Source organism: Cupressus sempervirens, chromosome 4, assembly GCF_028749045.1.
Source record: "Cupressus sempervirens isolate cs-2001-9-10 chromosome 4, ASM2874904v1, whole genome shotgun sequence".
NCBI classification, from domain to species: domain Eukaryota; kingdom Viridiplantae; phylum Streptophyta; class Pinopsida; order Cupressales; family Cupressaceae; genus Cupressus; species Cupressus sempervirens.
The window spans coordinates 650,013,244-650,029,055 of record NC_143121.1 but is presented as its reverse complement, the minus strand read 5'-3'; the positions used below and the strand labels follow the sequence as shown (position 1 = coordinate 650,029,055).

The window sequence follows — 15,812 nt, the reverse complement described above, 5'->3', positions numbered from 1 at the left end:
ACAAAGATCTCCTACACTAGATTTGCAATCATTTTGCAACTAAAGATCTAGCTCTTCTTATATTGATTGATGCTCTCAAACAAATCTGCCAATACAGATTTGAAATGGATCACACCAAGACATTCTCATGATCATAAAGGAATGAAACATGGACCACCTAGCTCCATATAACATGTCTCATTCATTACAACATGCTACACCATCTTTGAGACATTTCGTTCAAACAAATACACTCAACACGTTATATGCTAGTAGTTAGGGCCAAAACATAAATAACACACACCAAGTAGGACCTAACCAAAAACAATCGATCCACCACATGTTGCATGCAAAAAAGATCCAACACCGAAAAAGATAAGAATATGGACATTTAAAGCACATCCTTCAGTGATCACTTCTATTTATACATAGACTATTGATACACCAAATTAATTAAAACATATATGAATATCCTTTATGCATCAAATATGTTGCTTCAATGACAACAGCATGAAGAGCATCAACCTCACATTCTAATAAATGATACATGAGGCCTTGCAAAATAAAGAGATGCGACATGAATGGGGCAAATAAATATTCACATTAAATAAAGATGTGAAGGTAAGATGGAGAATACTAGATAATAACCAATTGGAAGATTTGGGGTAGTTGCATTCTTGTCCATTAGGGCAAGTCATTCACCATGCATATAAGGATACCTTCATCTTAGGAAGACATATTTAATAGTTATGTTGGGTTATGCGACAAACATTCAGTCAAAAGAGTCCCATGAAAGCATTCATGACCAACTTTGCAGCATTTTATACAAATGCTAAGCAACAAGATGAACAATCCTCTAGTCGTGGCAGATGAATTAAGACCAAAATAGTGTGTAGAAAAGCTCTAGAAACATTAGCCATTGATGATTCGAAGATGACGATGGCATCCAATCTGCCCTTACAAATACAACCGCAAAAAACAAGACTTGTTAGCTTCAAGAACAATTTTTAGCATTTGCAGAACTGACTACCTTCACTAATGCAACATGGCTAGAAAGACTAAGCATGAGACAAAAGAATACAGTTAGACGTTGGAGGTTGCATGAAAAATGGTTATAGAGCTAAGGTAACTTGCCAATTGCCTCTTCTAAGAAGTTGTTAGTTCCACAGCTACAAAGTGTTAGTTACACAGCTGCAAGTGGAACTGTTCAAACTTTAAGTTTCATCCTTTCACTGCATAGGGATGTATTGACAACCTCAGACATGACCTGAAATCTGCACCTTTTTTTTTGTTGACAATGAAAGAGCAAGAACATTCAAAGCCAACAATAAATAATATCATGTACTAATGCAATTCAATTGAACATTGACCATATATGTGTCATATGTTATCTATAATTTCACAAATCAATATATCATAAATAACATTACCAAGAACATAATGTAATTAATGACTGGGTCCAGAAAACTCTTGCCTTTATTCTTCAATACTTTGACTCAGGGATGCAATACAAACACTTCAAGGTGAACAACATCCATGTCCACCCCTCCATATGGATTTTATGGACTGGGGTGAGTGAGTGGACAATTAGATCATCCTACAGTGCATAGGGGTAACCTCTTGAAGAACAAGTACATAAGGTGATCATATCAATATCAATCTACAATAACAGTGCCTTGGTTCTTCTACAAAGTGGGGCTTAGTATGATACCTACTCATCTATGTGATACGTACTCATCCTCCATTAGAAATTCTCCCTCTTCCAGTCCATTGGAAAACCAAGCAACCAATGGCTTCCATTGTCCGCATGTTGTTAGCCTTAAGGCCCAATGCTCCTGGTGAAATCCATCCTGCTATCATATGCCACCTGACTATGGTCAATCTTGAGCATGGATAAGCTTATCTCTAAACTGGGTCATAGGAATTCCATCAGTGATAACCTCAAATGGGGAAGAGTAGTCCACGTAGTGAGGATTCAACCTCTACCTATGACCACCTAAAGAACAAGTACATTAGGTGTTCCTATCAATGGCAATCTAAGATAACAATGCCTTAATTCTTCTACAAAGTGGGGCTTAGCATGATACCTACTCATCTGTATGATACATACTCATCCTCCATTAGAAATTCTCCCTCATCCAGTCCATCAGATAACCAAGCAACCAATGACTTCCTTTTCCCACATGTTGTTAGCCTTAAGACCCAATGCTCCTCCTGAAATACATCCTGCTATCATATGCCCTTTGACTATGGTCAATCTTGAACATGGATAAGCTGATCTCTAAACTGGTCATAGAATATTCATCAGTGATCATCTCAGATGGAGAAGAGTAGTCTACACAGCGAGGATTCAACCTCTACCTATGACCTAATAGGGTCCTTACCCCACCCATAACCGTAAACATCATCTATTGTACCATGTTTGGCATTAATAATTAAAAGCTTCTAATTTTGAATTAAGTGGGTACAAACCTGACCATCTTTATGGTTAAACATCCCACTTGATGTTTGACTAGTATATGGGTTTTGTAATCCATCCTATCTCAATTTGTTTGTTTAATATTAAACCGAGAGGACTTAATCATCCAATTCTAGTTGTGCCAATAAGGTAATCAGCCTACTACTCAACCGGTGAGAATTCTACCATATTTTCTTGTATTATAAAGTGATTGCAGCTGTTCACTAGTATAGTACAGCCAAGTGTGGATTTCAAAATGGGTGCAAAGAAAAAACCAAAAGTGTTGAGGGTAATATTCTACTGTTAACTATTAATTTGTTAATGCAATCAGATTTCCACAATCCATAATAGTTGTGGTACTTGGTTTCTGGATTAAATTGTGTAAAGATTTTTGTCATCAACGTTTTGAATCACACTACGTGATCCATCAACTTACATTGTTTTACATCTCTTGCTCTCTCATCCTGATGATGGATCACGTAGTGTGATTCGAAACATTGATGACAAAAATCTTTACACAATCTAATCCAGAAACCAAGTACCACAATTAATTTGTTGTTAAATTATTTTTGTCTCAACCAGAAAAAGAATAGGCACTCAAATCCTTATGTGAGACAAATTGCAAACCTGTTATCTCATGTGTTTCAATTAAGTATGCTTCTAGCTAGGAGTTAAAGTAAGAGTCTACACAGATTTTAAATTTTAATCTACAGCCCTTCATACCCCAGCTTGTAGTTAAACAAGAATATGCAGCGACAGTATATTTAAGCATGTCACCAGCTCTATAATAACACCGATAGCAATCACACAAACCCAAATCTACTTAGATTGATTATGTCTATTTTGCTCATATCACAATTTGGACCCATGAGAAATCAGATAAGTTTTACAAATAGAAAGACTGATTAACAAAGGCTGAAGGTATTTTAAAAGGACATTCTCTACATTTTCAAGAGTTGCAACAGGTAATGGAAGCTGTTTTACTAATTAAACGAATTCCACAACTTTTGAAATAGATTGCAGCAGGTAATGGAAGTGTATTTCGCTAACTAAATATATTTCCAGTTATATGTATTATGGATAGATGAAGTTTTTTTTCCTTCAAGAAAAGGACCAATACAGCAGCTGTAGACTAACCTGACAAATTGGAACCACAATTCCTGCTACAAAACTCTTATAATTCTTTTCCTCTTAACTCTCTTCCCTTTCTTCTACCAGCTAGCAAAACAAACATTTATCCCAAAACAAAGGAGTCGTGGGTTTTTTTAACTTGCCTAGAAACATTTTTTGGTCATAGTTTCAGATCTCCATGTCTTGGGAATGGTCAACCTCCCTTGACATGTGCCTGGCCATTCCTCTTAGATGGGGCTGTGGCCCCCCATAGCATGAGCAGGCAGATTTATTATTTTTCCATTTTTGCCCAAAACATCCTATGCCTTGCCTGCGTTCTCCTGTGCAAAATGCCCTTTTGTTTAATAAAATTTTCCACTCCATCGTTATACTCTTCCCCATGAGCATCGAATGATATTTACATACTTTTTATTAAGCGATAGCTTGGGGTTATTTTGTTAGTTTCCATTATTTTCAACTTTTAATTACTTAGTCCAGATTAATCTAAGCAAAATAAACACATTAAATTAAAGATAACATAATGAAGATAACAAACACATGAGATTATATTAGTATTGAAATTCGCAACTGGCACACACATCACCTACACGTGCGCACACACGTCCATAAAGAAAACTTGAGAATTCCACCCCTAGTCCAAATTACATCGGGACTAGGGTCATCTAAAATAATTGTCAAGGTTTTTAGGGGATATGACAAGAAACGCGGACTTAACCTCCAAGAGTATGGAAAAAACTAAATTTTGTCCATATTAGCCTGTCTTCAATAGCTACATAGCTAATATGCATGTTAACCAGCAATACGATAGGTTGTAGATCAAGAGGATGCTACAGAATTTGACAAGGAGACTAGAGAACCATGCATATGGGCACACATATGTCGGCTTGGGGTCGCAATGTATATCTTCAGTAGTCTCAGTAAAAGGATATTAAGGAGATGGAATGAAATCTTGTTCAATAGTCCAGGTAGGACTGAGCACAGCCCATTTAAGCTTATATCAAATTACATGATATAGTGCAAGGCTACCAGTAACTCCATAAAATATTGTGAAAGGTGTTACACATCTTAAAAGTTAAATCTATCATTAGCATATCACAACATTTTTAACACTTCAATTTTATCATACTGTTGATGAGAAAATCAATTAATACATTAAATTTCCCTATTTCTACCTTTCATTAAAGATTTAAAAACTATTAGCATTTTTTTATATTACCCCTAATCAGGAATGACTATAATTCTTATACTTACATTGTTGGAGATGGCATGGCAACCCCCAACCTTGCTGAAAATTAAAATGTTGATCAATTCAATTTTTACAAATTGCAACCACAATTAATTCCTTAAAACTTCTACGAGGAAGTTTCTTATTCGTTGCGACATTTATTGACTACAAAGTACAGTCATTCTTCTCCTGCAATGTTGATTTTGATTCCTAGCAATTTGCTCACCCTAACCAACAACAACATTAGAACATCCAGATACTTTTCTACCAAATTAATTCAAAGCTATTCCACCATAGTGCAAATTCAATTAATGACCATTAACATTAGAAAAAAGAAAAGATCCTTGCCATTGCTCTTGATGTTTCCAAAAGAAATAGCAAGAGTTCTACGAAAATATAAATAAACTACATACCCTTATTTCTCAAAAGATGCTTGGTATAAACAATGTCTGATTGTTCTCAGATAAATCAATGAATATTTCACGTTGCAGTCTTTATTAAATACACAGTTGTCAAATGTGTATCTGTTTATCAAAAATTCACCCAGATACCTCTTTAAACATCTTCTATCCAGAAGAAATGCATTGCTAATACAAAGCAATATATTCAAATAGAAAGAAATGGAGAAGTTGAGAAACAAATCAAGGCTTTCTCGTCACAATTTTATAAACAGTATCAAACATTTATTGCCCAAAGTAGTTGCATATCCAATTTGAGTTGTGAAAAAAAACAAATTTAATACAAATATCATGATGTTAGAATATGGATGGTGTGACAATACTACCTTACAAACCAAAAAACAGATGAAAATTTATTTTTATTAAAGAGCATTCCTATTTTAGCTTTTGAAATGAGAAACAGCACCATTAGCGCAGCTTTCCCACATTTACAAATCAACCATACAAATGATAATTTGATAATTAAAATCATCTCAAACCTTAAAGCCAAGGAAACCAAGCAAAATTAGAATTTTATTGGGCATAGGAGAATTACATACTTCATATGAGAATGACTTGTCTACAAAAGCACGTTGTTGAAGATAACTGCATATACAATGATAAAGCAACCAATTACAATAAAGTAAAAATTCCACTAATTTGCACAAAGCACAAATCACAACATAGAACAGTTCTTTGTAAGGTAGCTTTAACAACATAATGACATACGCAGTGGTAGGGATCAAATTCATGATAAAAGCTATCCAAATAATCTCCTTAAAAAAGAACACAAAAACTACATGGGAAAGAGATCCATTATAAAAAACAAAAGATCTCTGCCATTTTCTCCAACTGTAGTAATTAATATCACTGGGTAACAAGAAACATCTAATTGTTCAGAAGGCCTATTCATCTAGCACAAAAACAATATTACAAAAATATCTGAAAAAGAGTATTGACCGTCAATGAATAAGACTAGATCCTCTACAAGTGTTAATGATTAAAAGTAGAAGAGTTATAATGCTTGCTTATGAAGGTGGCACAAGTTGTGGTCATCAATTGTTGATAAGGAACCTTCCAAACTAACCAAATTCTTACGGGACCAAAATAAAGAACTTTGTAATCTGTGACTCTGACAACCAATGATTTAGTAAATTCTTATCAACCACAAAATCTTATTGACAACACCAAATCTCTCCATGGATTGCTCCTCCCTCCCTCCATCAAAGTGCCCATGTTGCCAATTCATATCTTGTATTATCCCTTTCCGGATATTTTACCAAAAACCATGATATATATTTGCAGATTTAAATCCGAACAGTAAACCAATATTTGATACAAATTTCAGAACCTTAATCCGACTTGTAACTCGCAGATTTGCATACAAGGAAACTCAAAAAACTTTGTTTTATTTCACCAATATTTATAAAGTACATATATAAACCAGAAATTAACACAAATAACCACAAATGTGTTACTGTATTATACAACAACAATACAATAACGTGCAACAATTCGAATAATCCAATCTTATAAACAGAAATGACAGTCAAATTGGCAATGTAGATGAAACCTGTAAGAAGATTAGGTTTGCGTCCAACTTTCAAATGCTTCTTCAAGGGTTTGCGTCCTAAAAGAAATAACCAACAACTGTTTCCAGCTCCCAGATTAATATTTATTTTGAATATTATAATCTTCATATCTTCCTTGACGGAGCTTGTTGTACCTTTATCACTTTTCCCAATGTGATGCACAGTCTTTTAAGCAATGTGGGATAAAGCACCTTTTTTGTCCTTTAGTCACTTAAGTGAACATAGTCCCTTTTTAAAATAAAGTGACAAGTTAATTGAACTTTAATAGTCACTTAGCCAGTAAACCATATAATTGTTAGGCATTAAAATAATTGACCAAACGAACTCGGATAAGCACGTGCAATAGCTAGTTGGAAAGCTCTCGGCGAGACACTTCCAAACCAACACTGGGATATCAAGAATACTAAGCTCTATTTACTTACTAAAAATAGTAAGCATTCGGACAACCTGCCCAAAACTGCTTTGATGGGTCTGAAACTGGAAATGTCTAGGTCAAATCTCAAACGGAACTTCATAAAGAACCTTCTCGCCCCTGAAACCTAGGCGAAGTGAGCCGGCAACACTGAATTATAATGTCCCTGAAAAAGGGGACATTACAAAGCCTCCCTTCTCAAAGATTGCTTGCCCTCAAGCAATCCGCTCATACCTACAGAAATCAAATGCCAAGATCCCATACTCGCCTCAAGAATGAGGTTCTACTCCTCAGTCGATATACCCCGGCATGCATCTTCCCAAACTTAGAATGGTGAAACAGTACAATAGGAATCAATGTGCCAAATAACTGAATGCCAGGATCCCAAGTCTCACTATAAAGAGACACCAACTGCCATGTGCTACTACCCTGTGTGCCAACACCCTCAGTCAGGATGAAAGCCTCACTCCATGAGTAACCCTGTGAGTCGCTACTATCAAGTGAAGATGTGAGCTTAACAATATACCAATATCCACCCCAAGATGATAGCAACCAAACTCTCCAACAAGCTCCTCGATAAAAAGGAATACATAGGGATGCTCCACCTGGATCCCAAGTGAGAACTCGGGCGCTATCTGAGATACCCCTGACCAGCTCCTGCCAAGCCTATAACACTCCTGTAATATCTATATCGATGACAATGATAGATCCGGCCAGTCTGACTCCACCATCATATCACCCTAGTGAAGACGGAGTAATCCTAGTCTCTGGAACTCTAATGTGTCAGAAGGCCGAAATACACAGATCATAATCATGTGACTATGTAACAAAACAGCATAATCCACCAAATGTAAGATACTATTAACACCTGGATCCCCGATTACCCAATCAACATGATCCTGGGTAAAGGAAAGAGTGGTTGGTGAATCACCATCATCATAAGTGCTAAAACTGTCTTCAATATCTTGCCGAATAAAAAATGTAGACACCTCATGTGGAACGTAAGGTAATGTGTGATCTCCCCACTCACCTGCAAATAGCTTGTTGACCCTGGAAGGCCAAATAGAATCAACGAATATATTACCAACATACACAGGCAAATCACTGATAGTGGAAATATACCAACAAGAAAAATCACCAATCAACAAGTAGGTCGTGGTCATCTTGTAAGAGCTAGGTGATATATCTCTGGGTACGCTGAAAAATTCCTCGGATCATGCTAAGGATAAATCTGAACTTACTACTCCACCATAAGTACCCTTGCTTACGTCAAGGTCTTCGTGAAAAGAAGGTTCACCATTAATTGTAATCTCTAAATTATCCTCACTTGTTGTATCACTAACCATGTGCTTCTGTGAAAATGTACAGCTGCTGTCATAAAAATCAAAATTTTCCGACTCATCAACTTGCTGATCCATAGAAATTTTCTCACCATAAAAAGGCTCAAACAAGGAACACATGATTGAATCACATTGTTTGCCTTAAATTCTACCCACTTTATGAATTCCTTCAATGATTTGCGTGATTTCTTGTGCCCTTGAACCCCGGTTATCTTCTTCAAAAGTGGCTGCCTCACTCATTTGATTTTCAATTTTGTGGATGGAATAATGTGTTAAGTTCAATTGAAGGCATAGCTCATCTACCTCACTCTCCTTGTCCCTTCCAAATTTTATTGCTAGATCTCTATCCATTAATAGTTGCAAGTACTCATATTTTATCATTTTTAAAGTTTCAAAAATAGTATGTAAGAGAGGACTTGTGACACCGCATACACTACCATGTCTCTCTTCTATCACAATCTGCAGCATGAGCTCCTCAACCAATCTGGAAGAATCATCCATCCTTGTCAACACTTGGACAATCTTGTCCTCTTTGACCAAAAGCATATCCAATAAGTCAAGGAGTGATAATGATTTTTGACCATCTCCTTCAAACACAAGTGGGCTACACTCCATAGAATTTTCTAATTTTGCATCACTAAGTGGAGCAACATTTTCAGATACGTCCTCGAACTCAATGTGTGCTATATCGTCTATCCTGCCAACATTGCGGTCCATTTGCTCCTCAAAATTTGACATAATTTCCAGCCTAGTATCACCATAAAATTTATCCAAGTTAATTTCCATTTCACCAAATAAGTTGGTGTTTTCCAAGTCTAAACAAGATGGGAAGTTGCCAACGTTGGCGGTGTGGTCAACTCTTTTACCTGGGCCATCAATATGCTCAACCCCATAAGTTACTTCTATCTTCCAATTACCCATTAGTATACTTGTGCCATCAATAATATTTTGCATACTATCACGCAAAGGTTGCTCTTCCTTTTTAGTACTATTATCAAGTTGATTGATATCTTTCCTGTGCAAACTTCTGTAACTATCCTCTACAAGGAGATCTCGAGCCAATTCCTAGTATTTGTTTCTTACCATATCCGTCTTGTTTTGCAGCTCTAGCTGAAAGTCCACATAATTAATGAAAAGAACTTCTTTTCGAAGCTCTGAAAGAAATTTGTTATAATCATCGTACAACCTCCTTACTTCAATTTTACAATCATAAGGGTCTTTGACTTACCCTGTGCTCTTCACTTTTTTCATCATTACGGGAATATCTTTCCAATCTATAAAGTCAGACATTAAATTTTCCAATTTTTTACTATGTTCTTCAATTTCATTATTGACAATACCCATTTCAGAATGAGACAGTAAAACATTTCCAAGGCATTGATTTGTTGGGCAAGTGAGATTATTGAGATCCTTGATATTGAGACTCTCTGTTATACAGCTACATTCTTGACAATTTACTCTATAATTTTCTTTAGGAAGGTTGTCCTTATCATTTGAAGTAATTTGCACATCAGGTATTGTAAATCTCAGTTTGTGAAACTGCTGAACTTCATCTTTCATTCCACTCCCCTGTTCAGAGCCCAAACTGCCAGAACTTTGTTCAACAAGCCATTTGCAACCTGTTTTCTCTTTGAGTTTGCCTTTTAGGTTTTCCAAGGTATCTGCATATTCTGCTAGTGTGTTCTTTGCAGAACGTTTTGTGGCTAAACCAGGCATCTGACCAACTGAAATCAATGTGTTCTTTTCTGAGATACACGATGTCATTTTCTCCTCATAATGTGCTTGCTTAACCCGTGTGATTGTCTTATAATTGCTTGTGAATGCTACTTTGAAATCCCTTACAAGATGATTGCACTCACTTCCCAAATCCTTCAATTTATTGTTTACTTGAACTCAGTTGAGGAAAAAAAAATGATTAATCCGTGATGTCTGGTGTGAATATATATGGAACTCTAGCTTGATTTTGAAAATCTGCAACCGTTAGAAAGAAAATTGTGTCTTCTAGTATATCAATTTGGTTTTATCGACAAGCTTAGGAAGCTCCACATCAAATCGACCTTGCTGTTCTGATATTATTGTTCTCAGACTTTGGTGTTCAATAATATTTATTACAACACATATATTCCCTGAGTTTGTTATTCATAACGATAGTCGAACGATTAATTTTCTTGCACAGCAAACGTAGGCATCCCTCCTTCCCATTTTGTTCAGATGAAGGAACCCTTCCTAGATGCCCTACATACTTTGCATATGCCACAGCCAGAGTTGTGGGTTTCGGCAATTCTGCATTTTGTTCTATAGATTTGGAGGTTATTACTAAATATAATGATTGAATGTCTGCATCAAGAACCTGTTTAACCCCAAGTTCTTGCCAAAGATGCTAACTGCCTTTGCCGCTGGACCAGATGAACTTGATTTGCCCTCAGTCACGCACATTTCTTGATTTACACTTGATATTGCATTCTCCAAAGCCTTGTAAACTTCCAGCTCCAAAGCTTCTTCAATTGCTCAGTATGCGTTGCGACTACATGATCCTGCAATGAACCTTTTTCCTGGGTGTGTTCGGATCTCTGTTGTTGTTGGATGGTGGGATCCGCGCTCCTAAAGACTCTTGCGGCTCTCAAAAATGGTGCTCGACTATTCCTCGTGGACCCTAGTAATCCACGGCCCATGAGAAAGACAACAGTCACTGGCCCACGTGAAACCCCTTTACTGCGACCTCCCTCTGATGAGAATGATGGAAGGCCGTGAGAGGGGAAAATGCATACACCTGTTTTTTGTGAGTAGGAACCACTTCACGTCAAAGCCCAGTCGAGCTTGCCCTCCCGAACCTTCACGTGACCTAGGACCTATGGGTTATGGGCCCACGTAAACGGCTCTAACAGCAACTGGAATATTGACCAGGTAGCATTAGGAGTGTTCCCACTTGATAGCGGATTCTACCTCATGTCCTCCAAAAACCCGATCAAAGAATCTGAACGTGTGTTTCTCCAAGATCACAGTAACCTAATTGTATGGCGATTGTATGGTGTCGGCACTAGATTATCACATAAAACGTGAGCAATGCATGGCACTTTTCCTCCCATCCAGGTTCACTCCCTGCCGTGGTGGATGTGAGGCCCAAGCCTCCTCAAGTTGTCGTGGCACACCCTCACTCCCTGGACCCTGTGGACTGCACACTCCCCGACTGTATGTGTAGTATTGCACCTGGCCTGAGACAATACTCTCTGTCCTTCTAGACTGAACTGTTATTACACTGCATAACAATTTCTAAGCAAGTCGGCTCTATTGAGAATTGAGAACAGTGCCCACCTTTAGGTATTTCAAATCTCCACACAAATCTCCTTGGTTACTACACCCAGATATCAACCTATTACAGACAAGCAGCTCTACCAACTGGACATTTCATAAGCCATGAGATTCAGACTATGAAATCGCTAACTTGTCAAATACTCTCACCTCCATATATTTCGAATTTTGAAAACATCTTTGCCTTTGCTGACTCTTGTAGCCCCAAACCTATATAATGCTGAATAGAAGGGAGATTGGGGTAACGTCCGACTCCCTCAGAAATCCTCAAACTCGAGGGGTTTCGTCCTCACAGTCATACCAGTCACATTTAAGCAACCAGAACTCACAATATTTCTTTTCATAAATTCTTCTGTGTAATAGACCTGTAACTTCAAAGGATTCTTCTTTCTGAATAAACTTCCACAAGATGGCAGGATCTCAAGCTCTGATACCACTATATTATCCCTTTCCGGATATTTTACCAAAAACCGTGATATATATTTGCAGATTTAAATCCGAACAGTAAACCAATATTTGATACAAATTTCAGAACCTTAATCTGACTTGTAACCCGCAGATTTGCATACAGGGAAACTCAAAAAACTTTGTTTTATTTCACCAATATTCAGAAAGTACATATATAAACCAAAAATTAACACAAATAACCACAAATGCGTTACTGTATTATACAACAGCAATACAATAACGTGCAACAATTCGAATAATCCAATCTTATAAACAGAAATGACCAGTTAGATTAGCAATGTAGATGAAACCTGTAAGAAGGCTAGGTTTGCTTCCAACCTTCAAATGCTTCTTCAAGGGTTTGCGTCCTAGAAGAAATAACCAACAACTGTTTCCAGCTCCCAGATTAATATTTATTTTGAATATTATAATCTTCATGTCTTCCCTGGTGGAGCCTATTGTACCTTTATCACTTTTCCCAATGTGATGCACGCTCTTTTAAGCAATGTGGGATAAAGCAACCTTTTTGTCCTTTAGTCACTTAAGTGAACATAGTACCTTTTTAAAATAAACTGACAAGTTAATTGAACTTTAATAGTCACTTAGCGAGTAAACTATATAATCGTCAGGCATTAAAATAACTGACCAAACGAACTCGGATAAGCAAGTGCAATAGCTCATTGGAAAGTTCTCAATGAGACGCTTCCAAACCAACACTGGGATATCAAGAATACTGAGCTTTGTTTACTTACTAAAAATAGTAAGCATCCGGACAACTTGCCCAAAACTGCTCTAATGGGTCTGAAACTGGAAATGTCTAGGTCAAATCTCGAACGAATCCCCGTAAAGAACCTTCTCGCCCCCGAAACCTAGGCGGAGTGAGCCGACAACACTGAATTATAATGTCCCAGAAAAAGGGGACATTACATATGTGGTCATCTGAATTTCATATGGAAGCACCTATTATTGGATCTATAATCTCGACAAAGATTCCTTCAAATTTGAGAACCTATGGACTTTACAGATTTTTCATACCCTTATGTCCTAAAGCAACACTTCATCTAACTCCCTTCATTTATAGTCGAAGCATGGTTGTTATTCTATACAATCCACTTACCACTCTAAGACAAATCAATACTAGATAGCCATAAGAACTTTAAGACTATTGATATGTTCAATCTAGGTTAATTGTTAGATCACCTATAGTAACTTGTAAGTTACAAACAAATAGGACCAAATGCATAGTAGGTCTGTAACTTGTCAACCCATTAGAAATGGCAAGGAGAGCATAGCACATTGCATCATGAGCACCCCAAAGGGTGGGAAAGCCCACTAAAAAGCCTAATAATGACAATATATAATGTCATCTCCTTCATGTGTTAGTCAGCAATGGATATATTAAACGAACATTGTAAGCATCTTCCAACTACTATTTCTTTACCTACAAGAGTGTAATAAGATCTCCACTACTATCTAAATGTCAATAAAGAAACAAATATAACATCACTATGCATGCATGCATACACACACAATTGCAACACAAGATTAGTCTCGAAATATCATCAAACAAGTAGAAAACTCTAGCACGAGTGAGCATTCCTTCCTATGCTCCTAATTCAAAGTTATTACAATGCTCTATTAGCACTTAAGCTCCCACACGCCTACTGTAACAACCGGTTTTCCCAGGCCTTAACTAACAACTAACATATAAAGACAATACAGTTATTACTTCATGTTCTACACCCTTGCTGAAGGTCAAAAATCAGAAATATTCTGGAAATTGTATACGGATTGCTTACGTGAGGGAACCAGCTGTTAAACATCAAGCCAAGGCTCACATTTCCATTCAGTCAGACCAAGTTAAGTGGTCATTTCCTTTTCGAATGATACATCTTCATTCTTTTATTCCTGCATTCAAAATTATAGCAGAAGGAAGTACGTCCATGAGAAATATGTACTGTATTATCAATGAGACTAATCTTTCGTATTGAGTCAAGACCAATTGTTCATGATAAGTCTAAACATCTTTATTTTACTATTGTAAGTCAGAATCGAGTTGTACTTTTGCAAGTCTTAAGATTATTTTCACAAGTCATAAAAGTTGTGATATACTGAAACATGTAATATTCATACACTAGCTTAGGATCAGAAGAATGAGTTGGTTTACTCCAAGAGTTAAAAACCTGGGACTCACCCGACTGTATGGCCATTGAAGAGGTGAAGAGGTGAGAGATAGAAATCTGCAATAACATGAAACAAAATCAATTGTGACATAACAATTATTTAATATTTTAAAAGGAACATTTAATAGCTCATGCATGTCCAATTCATTCTCTGTTGTCAAGTTGAATGGTGTGATTATATACCAAAATGCTCAGTGGCTAACAAGGTGTTCCATGTCTATTTTGGGTAGGAAGGGCCTTTCTAATTAGAGAAAGTGTGAAGGTAAGGTCCGTGGTTGGGTGGTTAAGCCCTCGACAATGTTTCCCCTCTCCACAAGATGTCAAGACGTACATTAGATAAAGATAAGTTGAACATTCAAACATTTATTGGTAACAAATATTTTTACTTTTATGATATTTATGCGAGTAGAAGATAAGATGGATTAATTTATATCGTTGAATTCCGTTATTTCCTTGGATGAAAGCAACCTTTCTCGTCAATGTAATTGGTAACCAATTAGATCAGTTGATCTTCCAACTGAATATGGACTATATCTATATGCAAGAGTTAGGATTGTTATTTCAGTCTTTCATTTATAAGAATAATGATTACGAGCATATCATCTAATCTTATGTTATTGCCACAGTTAAGCAATCAGAAGAAAAGGAATGATACAGTGGTATCTAAGGCCCCAAATGATACGGTGGTATCTGATGCCCTAAATGATATAGTGGCATCTGATTCCCTAAATGATACAGCAGTAATTGATGCCCTAGATGATACAGTGGTAATTGATGGTAATTGGCATTTGTTCCTAAATGGTATTTGTGGACTAACCTGGGTTTTGCAGAAGCATCCCTAGACAGATTTTGGTTTCGAATTCCATGGTATGTAGATTTTAATTTCAATAGTAATTTCATCAATAGTGTTTTCAATTGTTAGCTATGAAATTTCCATTTAATTGATTGTAACCGTTAATCTCATTCACATGAACGTAACTAATATAACTATCTTCTATGAAAATGAAGTAATAATTGTATTGTCTTTATATGTTAGTTGTTAGATAAGACCCAAGAAAATGGGTTGTTACACCTACACACTACCTTGGCATAGTTATAAACCTACAATGCCTACTATAGTAATATGATGGACCACAACCACCACAAAGTATAGGATATAATATCTAAATCAATATACTCCTATAAAACAATGGATTGACATACTATTTAGTTGAGAGAATTCTTCTCCAAGGATTTCAATCTCTAATCCCAAGAGACATATGCCCAAACCTAATCCCTCCACGTGAGAAGAACAAAGAA

At 36.6% G+C, this 15,812-nt stretch overlaps 1 protein-coding gene across 1 annotated transcript in view; it reads right to left on the bottom strand.

Annotated features, from left to right (window-relative positions):
- Positions 1–15,812, bottom strand: part of LOC149562919 (Nucleotide-diphospho-sugar transferases superfamily protein) — an 85,895-nt gene that overhangs the window by 45,660 nt on the left and 24,423 nt on the right. Inside the window, exon 5 of the mRNA XM_089826366.1 lies at positions 5,791–5,836. Coding sequence (XP_089682492.1) covers positions 5,791–5,836 — 46 coding nt within the window. The remainder of the gene's footprint in view (positions 1–5,790; positions 5,837–15,812) is intronic.